The 13374-nt window shown below is 52.8% G+C and overlaps 6 protein-coding genes across 6 annotated transcripts; 3 read left to right on the forward strand and 3 right to left on the reverse strand.

The window, feature by feature from the left end:
- Nucleotides 1-671: 671 nt before the first annotated feature.
- AYO21_05221 (hypothetical protein) lies at nucleotides 672-1764 on the forward strand (the record flags this gene model as incomplete). The annotated part of the gene is made up of 4 exons (XM_022655191.1): nucleotides 672-1244; nucleotides 1314-1320; nucleotides 1449-1583; nucleotides 1697-1764. The coding sequence occupies 4 exons, from the start codon at nucleotides 672-674 to the stop codon at nucleotides 1762-1764; spliced, it is 783 nt and encodes a 260-aa protein (XP_022512472.1).
- Nucleotides 1765-2187: 423 nt separating this feature from the next.
- AYO21_05222 (hypothetical protein) lies at nucleotides 2188-3215 on the forward strand (the record flags this gene model as incomplete). Its single annotated transcript, XM_022655192.1, has 2 exons — nucleotides 2188-2581; nucleotides 2674-3215. 2 exons carry the CDS (start codon nucleotides 2188-2190, stop codon nucleotides 3213-3215), a joined length of 936 nt encoding a protein of 311 aa, XP_022512473.1.
- A 927-nt stretch (nucleotides 3216-4142) lies between these two features.
- AYO21_05223 (hypothetical protein) lies at nucleotides 4143-5012 on the forward strand (the record flags this gene model as incomplete). The annotated part of the gene is made up of 1 exon (XM_022655193.1): nucleotides 4143-5012. One exon carries the CDS (start codon nucleotides 4143-4145, stop codon nucleotides 5010-5012), a length of 870 nt encoding a protein of 289 aa, XP_022512474.1.
- Nucleotides 5013-6394: 1382 nt separating this feature from the next.
- AYO21_05224 (hypothetical protein) lies at nucleotides 6395-8053 on the reverse strand (the record flags this gene model as incomplete). Its single annotated transcript, XM_022655194.1, has 1 exon — nucleotides 6395-8053. The coding sequence occupies one exon, from the start codon at nucleotides 8051-8053 to the stop codon at nucleotides 6395-6397; it is 1659 nt and encodes a 552-aa protein (XP_022512475.1).
- A 433-nt stretch (nucleotides 8054-8486) lies between these two features.
- AYO21_05225 (hypothetical protein) lies at nucleotides 8487-9301 on the reverse strand (the record flags this gene model as incomplete). The annotated part of the gene is made up of 2 exons (XM_022655195.1): nucleotides 8487-8979; nucleotides 9075-9301. 2 exons carry the CDS (start codon nucleotides 9299-9301, stop codon nucleotides 8487-8489), a joined length of 720 nt encoding a protein of 239 aa, XP_022512476.1.
- An 845-nt stretch (nucleotides 9302-10146) lies between these two features.
- On the reverse strand, nucleotides 10147-13097 carry AYO21_05226 (hypothetical protein; the record flags this gene model as incomplete). Its single annotated transcript, XM_022655196.1, has 2 exons — nucleotides 10147-12625; nucleotides 12736-13097. The coding sequence occupies 2 exons, from the start codon at nucleotides 13095-13097 to the stop codon at nucleotides 10147-10149; spliced, it is 2841 nt and encodes a 946-aa protein (XP_022512477.1).
- Nucleotides 13098-13374: the final 277 nt, after the last annotated feature.

The raw sequence follows: 13374 nt of genomic DNA on the forward strand, positions 1-13374 counted from the left end.
GTCGGCAAAAATAGCCACTCTGACGGTGGAGGGATACTTTCTTTGGATATCATCAATGAGTTCACTCTCTGCCTATTTCTTCGACGATATGCTCTGTGTGGTGACCTGCTTGTACGATGCAGAGACGCTTGACCGTGCGTCGCCGTGCTCCGACCTGATTCTATGGCCGCAGCGGAAAAAGGGATTACACGGACTGACCCCGCATGCCTTGGCCAGCATTTTACGTGAAGAGGATCGTCATTTGTGTCCGTGGATGGAGCAAAAGTGGTTTAAGCATTACGCACGGACCATGCCAATGTCTGCATGCAGCAACCATTTGTGGTTAATGGGCCTCTCCACCCCCCACCCTGACCTCTCTGGGGTTGGGTGATAGGTCGATCTCTCAGCTTTGACGTCGCGCAGATCTGGAGAGAAGCGTCGCAAGGCTTGGTGCTGAACTGATCGGGAGTGTCTGTGCCCACGGCAACCTTTTCTTCTGCATGAGGCCTGGGATCGATAGGCTTTGCTGTCTCTGAAAGGAAGGAAGAAACGAACAGAGACGTTCGTGGTCGAAGGTATAAGAATGGTGCCATATGCTCACGGCAACCTTGCGAGGCCTGTGCTTCTTCACCTTCCTTACCAACCCAAGAGTTTGTTTTAGTACTTGAGTCGCACCTCGATTACCTCCCAGTATGTCTCTCTCCGGCAAAACGACACTCATCACTGGAGGCGGCAAGAATCTCGGAGCATTGATTGCCACGCTCTTCGCCGCCGAAGGATCGAACCTGGCGCTGCACTACAATTCCGCCTCAACACAAAAAGCGGCCGAAACACTTGCCGCTGACCTCTCGTCCAAGCACAAAGACATCAAGGTCAAGATCTACCAAGGGGACCTTACCACTGCGACAAGCGTGGAGAAGCTATTCAAGAGTGTTGCGGCAGACTTTGGCCCTCAGCTCGACATTGTGATCAACACGGTGGGCATGGTTCTCAAGAAACCATTGGTTGAGATATCCGAGAAGGAGTATGACACTATGTTCGCCATCAATTCCAAAGCGGCCTTTTTCATCACCCAGGAAGCGGCCAAACGGGTCAGCGACGGCGGCAAGATCATCAATACCGTGACGAGCCTCCTCGCGGCGTACGCTCCGTCTTACACTTCCTACCAGGGGAGCAAGAGTCCAGTCGAGTGGTTCACCAAGGGCTTGAGCAAGGAGCTGATGCCAAGGGGGGTCAGTGTGAACGCTGTTGCCCCGGGGCCCATGGTACGTATACGGGCATCGTGTGCTGCGAATCCCGCCGACCAAATAGAGGCTAACAAGGCAATGAATTAGGATACGCGTAAGTTGCAGTCCCCAGACTTACCGGAGGGTTGAGATCTCATCCGCGCCCAATCAACCAAGAGATAAATCCATGGGAACTCAAATGATCTCATTGTACATGCGGAGGTCCGACTAACTTTGGGACAGCATTCTTCTACGGCCAAGAGAGCCCGGAGGCAGTCGCCTTTCACAAGTCAAATGCCATTGGCGGCCGGCTCACGGACATCAAAGACATTGCTCCCATATACAAATTCTTGTGCACTGAAGGGGCCTGGATCAATGGTAGGTGGAACATGTTCCCCATCCCGGGGCTTTGGAGATGGACAGCAAGAAGTGATCGGATCTGTGGACGGAAGCACATATGTCCACTTGAAGCTTGCATGACGTGATGGCAGATGCTGATATGGTGTCAATCCAAACAGGCCAGACAATCTTTGCCAATGGAGGATACACGAGTCGTTAAAACAGCAGAGCGCGGGCTGCGAACAAGTGTGCGGTACGGGTCAAAAATTCTCTGGCGGAGGGAAGATCCCGCTAAGTGGTCTTCCTTGCTCCCTTGAAGGTGACGGGCTGGACAGTCCTGGTTGGAGCACATCGGAGTACGAGGTAGTCTGAGTTGAATGAGGGACCAAAAAAAGCAGGGAAAGGCAATAAAGAACAGGAAGGGGATATGCTTGATATGCTTCGTTGATAGAGTTGGCGGAGGTTGCCGTTTGGAAGCGCTAAGCCATATTCGTACGTACGAGGCCCAAAGCAGTAAGAAGCTAGATCAGCGTGGCCTGTCACTTTCTTCTCCTCCTTCTCATCTCACCGGATAACACCTAGGTACCTTTGGGACCATGTCTTCTGCGTCTCGCCTGTTTCTCCTAATCCGGCAAAGGAAAACATGGTGCGACCCCTGCTCACATTTATCGATGCTGGGCCCTTAGAGGAGGCCCAAGCGCAGCGAATGCGCCGGGAGATCAGGTCGCACGTCGCCCGAGTTGTTGTGTCCCGCCATCAGTCTTGCCGCTCGACTCAACGGCCACCGCACAAAAAGCGCCGCGGCGAGCCGAATCCTACATGGGATCTTTGTCTCGACTCGCTCGTCGACCCCTCAGCCAGCCAGAAAGAAGAAAGTGAGGAACAATCAGAAGACAGGGTGCCGTCTCCTCCATCTGTCCCCGCGACAGCGAGCAATGACCGACTACTCCTGGCTGGACCATCTGCAGCGAGCATGATTCCGGCTTCAAAGAGTCCAATCTACCATCATCCTCTTGTTTCCGTAGTGCTGGAAAATTGTAGGTTGCAGCTGATCACCTGTCCTTCCTGCTGCATTCACGGCTTTTGCTTTCTGCCATGATCTGTGTGTGCTGATTAGATCCCCCCCTAGACCTGAAGCATCTGGCCGTGGCCGTGCCCGAGCTAGACGGAGACAGTCGGTCTGTTCTCCTGCAGACCTCGTGGTTCCCCATGGTTCTCAGCTCGCCGATCATCTTCCAAGTCATCGTCTTGTTCTCGGCGTCTCATTATGCGGCGAGGCAGCATGACATGACTCTGGCCGAGACGATCCTGTTCCTTAAACAATGCGCCATTTCCGGCATCGCGCAGGCCCTGTCACCGGCCTCGAAGAAGGGCATGGTCTATCGGGACGAGATCATCGCCGCTGTCGCCAAGATGGCCAGCTACGAAGCCATCTTCGGGGACGAGGGCGCATATCACTGTCACATGGACGCCGTGAAACGCATGTTGGAAGAAAGAGGCGGACTGGCCGCTCTGGGCCTGGAAGGGTTCCTGTCTCGGCTCCTGGTTTTTATTGATACCAACTCGGCATTCCTCCTCAACGCCCCGTTACATCTCAACGGTTCGTCTCTGCCCAAATTGGCCAATCAATTTATCATGCCGAATCCCAGTCGTTTTGTCGGCGAGGTATAAAAGGGTGCCGATCTCGGTGGAAGGAATGTATGTAGGATAGACGGGAGTTTCGGAGTTTCAGGCGAGGGATACCGGTAAAAGTTGCCTAGGTGGTCATCTTGGTGTTGGCGAGTGCTGGCTCATTGCTCAATAGAGGGGTTGTAGCGCCTATCAGGCCCAGACTGTTAATCGATAAGCCCAAATGGAGCCTAATGGGGCCTGATGGAGCCACCAGCCTTTGCCCACTGCATCCGCTTTGTCCACCTCGTCCACCTTCACTACCCCACCTGCGCCCTGGTAAGCTTCTTACATTGACACCACCACCAACACCTGGTGACATCCCACCTCCGAGGTTTGTCCCCGCCGAAAATCATCCAATTGTCTGACATCTTGACCTCTCATTGTCACAGCCAGTTTCATGCTCAATGGTTCCTGTCAGACATGTCTCCCCTCTCCCTCGTTCGACATCCGAATGATCACGCGGACCTGATCGGAACAAGTTCAGGTGACAATGGGTACGGGGTATCAGTAACAAACCGTGGGCGAGAACGCGGATACACGAAGGAGAAGGCTGATGGATGATCGACTTTACCGCATGTTCCTTGACTCCCGCCTTCGATTTCAACTTCCACCCTCACTCCCTCTCTCTCCTCTCATCGTGGTGGCTGGTCCACAAGATCTTGTCATTCAACCGGACACTGACTGGACGGTGTTGTTTGCTTCAACACTCGACACTGCCTCTCCCAGCTGACGCCAGGCATCCGATGTCATAACCCTCCGGTTCAGGCCAATTCCATTACTGATCCACATCCGCGAACCCATCCCTGCGTGTGACCAAGAGGAGTTATGAACGACTACACCTGCTCGATTTGCTGACTGCTGTGCCTTCCCTCCGGACTCCTAATAATCTGCCCAAGCTGTCTACGTCCTGCTCCAGTCGAAGCAACGATGTCCTTCCTCCGCAAGACCTCCGATCCTCCAGCATTCTTTCCCATCTTCCCTACATATCTTCTCCCCTCGATCCCGTTTCGCCGCAAGTCACGTCAGTCGAGCACCGACAGCAGCAGTTCCACGGACACAGCTGCGTCCGTCGCCTCAACCGCTTCGAACCCCTTCACTAGAAGCCCAACCCCGACCCCCATTCCCGTCTCATCCACTTCATCTACTATAGCTCCGCCGGAGGACAAGTTCCTCAATGGCCACAGCTCCCACATTCAATGCGCAAAATGCTCCACTGATCTGTGCCTGACTTCGCAGATCATCAGCAAGGGCTTCATGGGCAGACATGGTCGGGCGTATCTGGTTCAAGGGACAACTAGCCACATCCACACCACAGCCCCTTCCTTGCCTAATACGTTTCAGAACAAGAATATCTCGCGAAACCTCGTGACGGGGCAGCACATTGTCAGCGATATTAGCTGCGCAATCTGCGACAGCATACTCGGATGGAAATATGTTGAAGCCAGTGAAGAGAGCCAAAAGTACAAGGTTGGCAAGTTTATCCTCGAGACCAAACGCATTCGCATCAACGTTTCGTGGGAGAATGAGGGGGATGACACCAGTCCCTGCACATACGATGAAGTCCTACCCCTGCCTCCAAGAGACCTGAGAAAGATGGTCGATGGAGCTGGCGATCCGAGCGATGAGCTCGAATTTGACTCGCAAGACGAGGATGAATGTGAGGACCTCTTTGCTGGAGTATGGAGCCCGCAACTTGCTGCTAAAAGGCGGCAGAGGAAACGGGAGCGGTTTGGCAGGCGTCCCGTTGGCAGCTTGATCACCTTTGGAGCTGCGGGCAGCACCGATACTCTTTCATGACCTCTACGACATTACGCATCCTATGCCTACCCCAAGTCCGAGCACGACTTCTAATGCTTACCCAAAGGCCGACCCTGCTTGAGACGGTTTAGTCGCTTCTACGGAAACGGCACGATGTGCCTGAGGCCGATCCGGAACGATCATCAGCCGCCAACTTCTGGCATAGTCTGGATTCCTACTATCCAGCACTCACAGCCTGTGCATGCCATTTACGCAGACCGCCTGTCCAAAGCTGCTTAGGATGCCGCCAAAGACCTTTGCTACCGCTTTCTCGGGCTGGCATTTGTGACTCTTTGATTTCAAGTACCAGAATACCCCCTCATCGCAATAATGCCCTGTTTGATTTCAACACATTCATGATACCCACCACAGAAGGTCAGTTTATACCAGGGCGTTTCGGAAGAATGAAACAGCATTTGTCCAAGTTACAGCTCGTTACTCACGAGCACCGGTGGCGAGTTTCTGTTTTACTCTTTGTTTTGTAATGCCGGAAGCGAAGCTGGAGATCCGTTGCAGAGGATACCTCGGGGAGGACGGACGTCTCAATGCATAATGGCGACGATGGGGCTGATGATGATCATCATCATCAAGAACCCGACAGGATGAGATGGCTTGAGACACATCTCTTGGGATATCTAGTAATAGTATAGTATAGCCGATCCACTCGACAACTACTTAATCAATTGATTAATCACCTCCATACCTACCTAGCTCGCTGGGCGTCTACCAAATCACCCATATGTCTCTATACAATATTTTACATTATGTGTCTATCTGTCTACACAGAGACTAGACTACTGTCGTGTGGCCTCGTGAGTCGTGAGGGGTGGGGAGGCCGCCTCCTGACCAGATACGAAGCGATGTGATGTGATATACATAGAAAATGTGATATGTGGTGCTTGGTGTGTGGTATGTGATATGTGATACGAGATATGAAATGTATATGTAGAACCCCGATGCATGGTATGAATTCAATGGTATATGGTATATTGTGTAGCCAAGCATGCGTCGACAGTCGCATTGGAAGCCTATATATGATAGCTAGATATGTAGCTTCGTAGACATCGGTCCGAATCTCTTTCAGGATTGTCCAACTTCAACTCTGCGAATGGTGTGCAGAGTCCTGGGTAGTCTTTGCCACACACACACACACACACATATTGTAAAAACCTGTCGAGCTTTGGGGTTAGAGGCGGTTGTCAGCTCTCGACTCGCGATCCTTCATCTGTAAAACACGGTACTGGCGATCGTGACAGTACTACCCTTTGTAGGAGAATGGATTTATGTTATGCACCTCCAATGAAAAAACGGTAAAAATTTGCTTCCTTCCAACCCAGACGGCTCTCCATTAGCCTCACCAACTGGAACCACCGTGTTCCCTCTCAAGCGTGAGGGTGATGATGGTGGTTGTGGTGGTGGTGTGGGCTGTCGGCACTGTCCACGCTTTTGGCTTTCAGTCCCTTTCCGAACTTGCAGCACGCCTCGTGTCTCCTCAGGTTGTCCAGTCTGGGAAATCGCCTCTTACAGCCCAGCCCGTGGTACTTGCACAGCGTGTGTTGATGTTTGGGCCTGTGCGTGGCCATGTGCCTCTTGAAGTTCGAGCCTTCGCCGTTCAGGAACGTGTGGCAGATATGGCAGTACATCTTATTGCCGTTGTGGTGGGTCGCGACGTGCTCGTCGCGGACTTGCTTGTACATGAACGATTTCGGGCACGAAGGGAATGTGCACTTGAACGGCCCTTCTGATTTGTGAAGGTGCTGGTGTCGATGACCTGCCGCGGAGGCGGAAGACGAAGATGTTGAAGAAAACGTGGTAAGAAACGAGGCGAGATGTTTCTTCGAGATATGGCCCGTCAGCGCAGCTTCGGAAGCAAAGTTTGGAGAGTCACAGTTCTGCCACTGGCATTTCGTCACCCCTTTGACCAAATGAACAGACTTCAAATGCTTCTTGAGGTCGGTGCCAGTAGCGAAGGAGGCGCCACAAACAGTGCCGCAAGGCATGAGCCATTGGCAGGCTCGAGAGGTCTCGGGGGAAGTAACGGCACTTAAAAGATCTTGTGTGTTGTTCAATGGATCCTTGGGAGGAGCAGCAGGAAGGAGTGCTTTGGGTTGTAGGCTGGAAGTTGTGCTAATATTCATCGGTTCAGATACCGCGAACTCGGGTAGAGATGTGCGCTGATGAGCGGCGGCTGGATGACATCCAAAGTTCGGTCTAAATGGTGGTAACGGGAGCTGTTGATTTAGTCCGGGGTTGCCCGTGCAAATCTGCTCCTGAGCTATGTTGGTCCAGAAGGGGATAGTGTTATCGAAGCACTGGTGGTGCATAGGGACGTCCAGCGGATGTGCGACAACATCGGGCTGGCCGTTAGGGAGTTCGAGAGCTCGGAAAGTGGGAGCGTCTGTCTCGTCAAATTGTAGGTCCGGGGCCATCAAGGCATTCTCATCCAGTAGTGGGACCGAGAATGATAGGCCCAGAGTTTTATCCCGTTCAAACTGACTCCAGTCAATGCAGTCAAAGCAAGAGAAATCACACTCGTCGCAGGTGCCTTGACACAAAGCGCCTTCGGAGCACTTGGCACCATTTTCCTCTTTACATTCCTCGCAATCGTCGACATAGTCGCCGGCGTGGTGGTTTGCTTTCAGATGCTCCTCGACACAGTCCTCGCAGTCGTCAACACAATCCTCACAGTCCATTGGACTGGGGGAGGTATGATGAGGTTCATCACAGCAGGGTGCAAGGTCATTGGCAACCTGGTCAAAATCGACAATGCCGGCGCTGTCGTGTTCGTAGTCGACACAGCAGTTAAGGGCGTTGGACGGCTGGAAGGAAGACTCGTCGTCCTCGCCGCAACAAGCAAATTTGTGAGGTTCTGCGGAAAACCGTGACGGGCTCCTCGCTGGGACCTGGCCCCTTATCGGTGATCTGTAGTTCTGCGCCCGATGTGCGAGGCGTGACTTGGGCGGGAAGACGTCGACAGGATTGACATAGGGCTGGTGATGGAAGTCTTGGGCCGTCAATCCCTGCGGAGATGTTCTGCCCATGGCGATGCCGACACGGGGAGCGCTGAAGCTCTACTGGCTCAGACGATACGGTCTGGTTGCGCTCGACTCGTCTCGGCTGGACGAAGGCGTCTGAGGAGAGAATGAATCCCAAGGCTGTGGTTAGTGTAACGTGGGGTTTTCGGGAAACGGGAAAATTCGAGGCGATCGAGGCTCGAGTGGGATGCACGGGGTTTATAATCCGGCCAAGCCAGTCTAGCTCTAATTGGACTAGGTTAGTACGATAGAGAAGAATAAGTCTTGGCATGACATTGGTCTGTCACGCAACACACCCCGAGTCCACATCGACACGCCATTGACACGAGTTGCTTCACATGTCACGCAGTTTGTTTCTACATCGGTATCAACATTTTTGCGTGTTTGACTTCCTAAGTCGCAGGGGTGCTCAAACCCCTGCTCTCCGCTCTCCTCAGCCTTACCCATCTGACTTTTTCACTCTCTTGACCTCCTCACGATGCGTAAACTCCAGGAACTCCCTCTTTTTCTGCTCCATCTTTTTGTCGTCCATGTTTTCCTCCCATTTCACCAGAACATTCTCGTCATCATCCAGCAGATCACTCGTGTTGTCCAGTCCCTTCCACTTCACAATTCCATCGCCCTTGAAGCTGGCCACTCGCTGCGGGTAGAACATGTGGCAGGTTGGTCTGAAAGCCTCTCGGCCAGCCGGGGTGTTGATGTCCTTGATAAGTGGGGGAAATAAGAGAATCATGTTTCGCCCTTCGTCCATTATAGGAGCACGACAATAGGCACAAGAGACCTTACAAGGAAGGTGATGCGTGGTGGATTTTGCAGTTGGGTCGTACCAGCCGAGGTCGTGGTGGCCATTTGTGAAGTTGATATCCGACTTGTGAAAGATGGCAGCCCATTGAAAGGGTGCCTTGAAAATAAATGGACCATCAGAGAGTATCCTCAAATCATAAAAGCACACCAGCAGCAGTGTGTGGGGGTTAGACAGGCGTAACTTACTCCATGTAATCTCTGACACGTCGTGCAATGACAATACTTGGCCGCCAACGGCTTGTCTCGACTCAACTGATACGTGACTTTGCCACAATGGCACTGACCCTCCCATTTAACTGGGAAGTCCTCATCTTTGCTGTGGAGACGGTATGGCTCGCGGTGTTTCCACTCATCCTCCGGGCGGTCTGTGGTGGAACCAGCTTGGTATTGATGGGCTTCTGGGGATTCATTGTCCCTCTTAGATGGTACGCTGTCCTGCTCTTTACCCATTTTGCTGGTCGTGAATGAGCGTCTGGATTGCTCAGAGGTACTGTGGATATAACCTGACAAAAAATGATGGGCGCCCGAAATCTTCGAAGGCGCAGGTAGAGTACGTGGTCTTTGAAGACAGCAAGCAGGGATAAACGAAGATGCGGCACGCCGTGAGAGAAGGCTCGTAGATGTGATCTGTCGTTGAGAAATCGAATAGAATCCGAGACGAAGCAGTGACCTAGGACTCATGAGGATGAAGAAGAGTGTAGGAATAGAGAGCCGAGGTCTATATCTAAGAGAAACGAATGAAGGGACAGACCAAGTAGATGATTATTCCGGCCTGGAAAGTTTCAGGCGCACACAATCATTTTGTCCACTTGTTTTCTTGATGCGATGGGTACATTTATTGCAGCGGATTGGAGACCCGAGGATGAACCCGGGCGCAGCCAACAACGTCACCAGTTTGAATGGTCTGCAAAGACAATGACAACGGGGAGGCTCGCGTCAGAATGATGACATGCTATACAAATCCCTAAGGGTTAAGGATGGGATTCAGGAGGAATTGAATGCGGAAAAAATGTCGTGCAACTCAATGACACCATGACTCTGCTATCCGCAATCATCATCGAGAAATAGAGATATAGCAGATTGGACACAATACAGAGTATGGGGGAAACAGTGGGAGAAAGTCAGCCAATCTCCAATGTTGGTGACATCATCATCAAGCCTCGCACGTGACTGTGTATATTTGCTGCCACCGGCTCGAGATTTCCGACAGCCTCGCGAAAAGCGCCACAGAGACCATAGCCGCCCATCGCCAGTAGAGACAATGTGTATACTGAATTTGAGAGCTATCAGCGCGCTCAGCTGATGACTTCCTTCGCCTCCAACTGTTTCATCACCTCCATCAACACCTCCTTCGTAGTCAGGGACGCCTTCCTGGGATCTTTCCTCACTCTCTGCCACACCTCGCCGTGCTTCGGTTCATTCGCGATGCATTTTGCAATGACATCTTCCCGTTTCTCCTCGGTTCCGTGCTGCATCAGGAACTTGAGGTACCAGGCCCAGCTATCTCCCAGGTCAGGATCCACCACAAGCGCCTTCTCAAACCAATTCATCGCTTTGTCCAGTCTCCGCTCGCTCCAGAATATCCGCGCCACCGTCACAAACAACACAGGATCGTTATCCACAGCCTTGATGGCTTCCAGACTCAGAGGTTTACGCTGCGTACGCGGTTGTAATTTCCAGATGTTCTCAGACCACAGAAGCCCTGACTTAGGACACTCTTGCAACCCTTTGGACATAAGGATTTTGGCCTGCTGGACATTCGGGGGGTTGGCATGTAGCTCGACTCTGACACTCTCGGCCCATAGCTCGGCATTCTTCGGGTTCTGGAGGCGTGCACGGTCAAGCACGGAGCGCGCTTTGATGATGATGCCTTCCTTTTGTTCGAGTCTCGCCGCCAGAAGCCACAACGGCACAGACTTGGGGCACGCTCTGGTGCCCTGGGCATACGCTTCTCGCGCCTGAGGTACCATGCCCTTATCCTCGTAGATTTGTCCCTTCATCATCCACAGCTTCGCACTTCGTGGAAAGCGTGTCTCTTTCTTATCGATCACTCTTGACGTGAGACCTTGAAGAACCAAGTCGAGGGCGACATCGGTGTTGCCCAACTGCCTTTCGTATGCCGCGCTCTTATACCATACTCGCTCAGTTGGTGCCTCTTGTCTCGCCGTCGCAAGAAGTTCTCGTGCTTGACTGACCTGCCCGGCATCGGCCTCCAACCTGACCGCTGCCAGCCAGATCTCCTCGTTATTGGGGTTTTGATTGAATGCTTTACCGAGCACTCGTCGGGCATCGTCAACTTCTCCGGCATGCCATTTCTCCCTTGCCAGCTGAAGCCATAATTCTTCTGATTGAGGACAAGCCTCGACGGCCTTTTCCAAAACTTGCCACAGGGCGTCTTTGGTACCATGGTTCCTCTCGAGATCAGCTGCGGCCATCCACAGTGATTTGCTGGTGGGGAAGACTCGTAAGGCGTAGGCATAGATGGCTCGAGCGGTCTCGAACTTCTCCCGTCCAATGCTTGCCTTAGCGTCATCCTTGAAGATCTCTTTTCGGTCATCATCCTCGTCGAGAGTCCAGCCGAGAGTCTCCCGAATGATGGCGCCACACGTCAAGACAGCACCCTCCTCCTCGCATTTCTCAGCCTCCGTGATCCATTCTTCGCGCTTGAGCATGGCTCCCTCCTTCACCAATGCTTTCACGGCACGATTCATGATATTGACTTTATTGGCATTGCCCATTTGTTCTTGTAACCTGGCCGCAGCAATCCAGATTTCGTGGCTGGTGGGTACAGCCTTTCGGGCCTTGTTGAGGACAGCCTGAGCATTCTCAGGCGTCTCCAGACGAGCCAAAGCGAGCCAGAGCTCAACGGACAGCGGAATAATCTCAGTAGCCTTTGCCAGCAAGAGTCTCGCGTCTTCCGGATCCTCCTCCAGATTCACTGCTTCCTTCCAGATCGCTACTGATTGCGGAATATGGTCGATCGCTTGCCGGAGGACTCGTTTCTTTGCTCGAGGGTCTGTCTCCAGTCTCATGGCCTCAATCCACAATCTGGTGGACCGTTCGTTGTTCTTGATGGCGTTGGCAGCAATGATCTTGGCGTTCTGTCCTTCGTTGAGCCGGATATTTTCCAACCAGGCATCCTCACTCCTTGGACACATCTCACAGCCCTGGGCCATCTTTTTCCTCGCTGCGACAATCTTACCAGCGTATTCTTCCAAGCGCGCAGCGGCAATCCAGGCTGGTGCGTGTTTGGGGTTGGTCTTAATCACGGAGTCGAGCAAAGTCCGTACCCGCTGAATCTCGCCGAGCTGTACCTTGGAGGGATCGAACTCTGACGTCTCAAGACTGGTGAGATATCCTTTCGGATCAATCGTCGTCGCTGTGCCTGTACCGGCGTCCGCCTTTGCCGCCCTGTCTAGCCTAGTTTGTAGCACTCTGTCTCTTGCAGCACCAATATCGGCAAAGTTTGTCATGGTTCCATCCTTGTGGTCCACAGTAGTGACAGCGCCGTCTGCGGGATCATCTTGCACGCTGGTTGAAAACTCGGCAGCATCCCTCGCCCTCGCAAGGACGCTGTCAGGTACAACATAGGAGCGCTGATGTCGGTTCTGTCTCGCTCGTCGATTCTTGCCTGTTAGGTCACCGGGATCTGGAATATTTGCCCAGTCGTCGTCGGTTAATGTGACGAGGCCTCGCTTCAGATCAGCAAACTGATCCGAGATTTTTGGGTTCTTGCGGTTGTACTCCTCGAGCTCTTCTCGTTCTCGTTCTTCCCTAGAGGACGGCGAAGGAATCATGTCGGTAATCTGTTCATTCCCATGTGGAAAAGATAAACCACGTGTCTTTGCGAAGGGAAGGGGCAAATTGGGAAGGGTGGTACTAACCTTAGTCTTTTCCGACGCTTGCCCATGCGCTCATCCACATCCTGATAGATTCTATCTGCCTCGTCGTCGTCTTGTGTGAAAGTGCCAGAGGCAAAGAGGCCTGTCTCGTTATCCGGGTCCTGAAACCGGTCGTCATCCTCCTCTTCTTGCTCTGGTTTCTTGGTGCTGGCGCCGTACGCCGTGGGGGGAGCTGCACCGAGTTGCTGTGCTCGTCGCGCAAGAGCCTCTTGGATCTGTTCGGCGCTGGGTCCATCTCGAGCAGGGCCCAAGTCGGATCGAGTGGTGAAGCCGGTTGCGCCTCGACCGAGACCGGCAACATAATTTTCGGGGGCTTGTTGGTTGAGAAAGTCGCGCCGCGACATGGTGAAGGTAGGCTGGCGGCACCTTAAAGCCGCAAAAGAAGGCGGCAGTAGTGGAGAAAAGTGTGCAAGACACCCTGCTGAAGAGAAAGGGAGGGATCAGCGAGGCCGAACAGCTGATGAAGAACAAGTTTTCAGTCCGGTAACTGTACTTTGGTACGAGGCTGGCGTTCTGCATTTCCCCACAGATCAAGATTATGCTGCCTTTTACCGCCAAGATGACCTAAACAGTCTAGCGCCTCGTCACGAGCAGTGAAGCCATCATGATTGGTCGTTGAAG

Source organism: Fonsecaea monophora, assembly GCF_001642475.1.
Source record: "Fonsecaea monophora strain CBS 269.37 chromosome Unknown Scaff32, whole genome shotgun sequence".
In the NCBI taxonomy this organism is placed as follows: Eukaryota; Fungi; Ascomycota; class Eurotiomycetes; order Chaetothyriales; family Herpotrichiellaceae; genus Fonsecaea; species Fonsecaea monophora.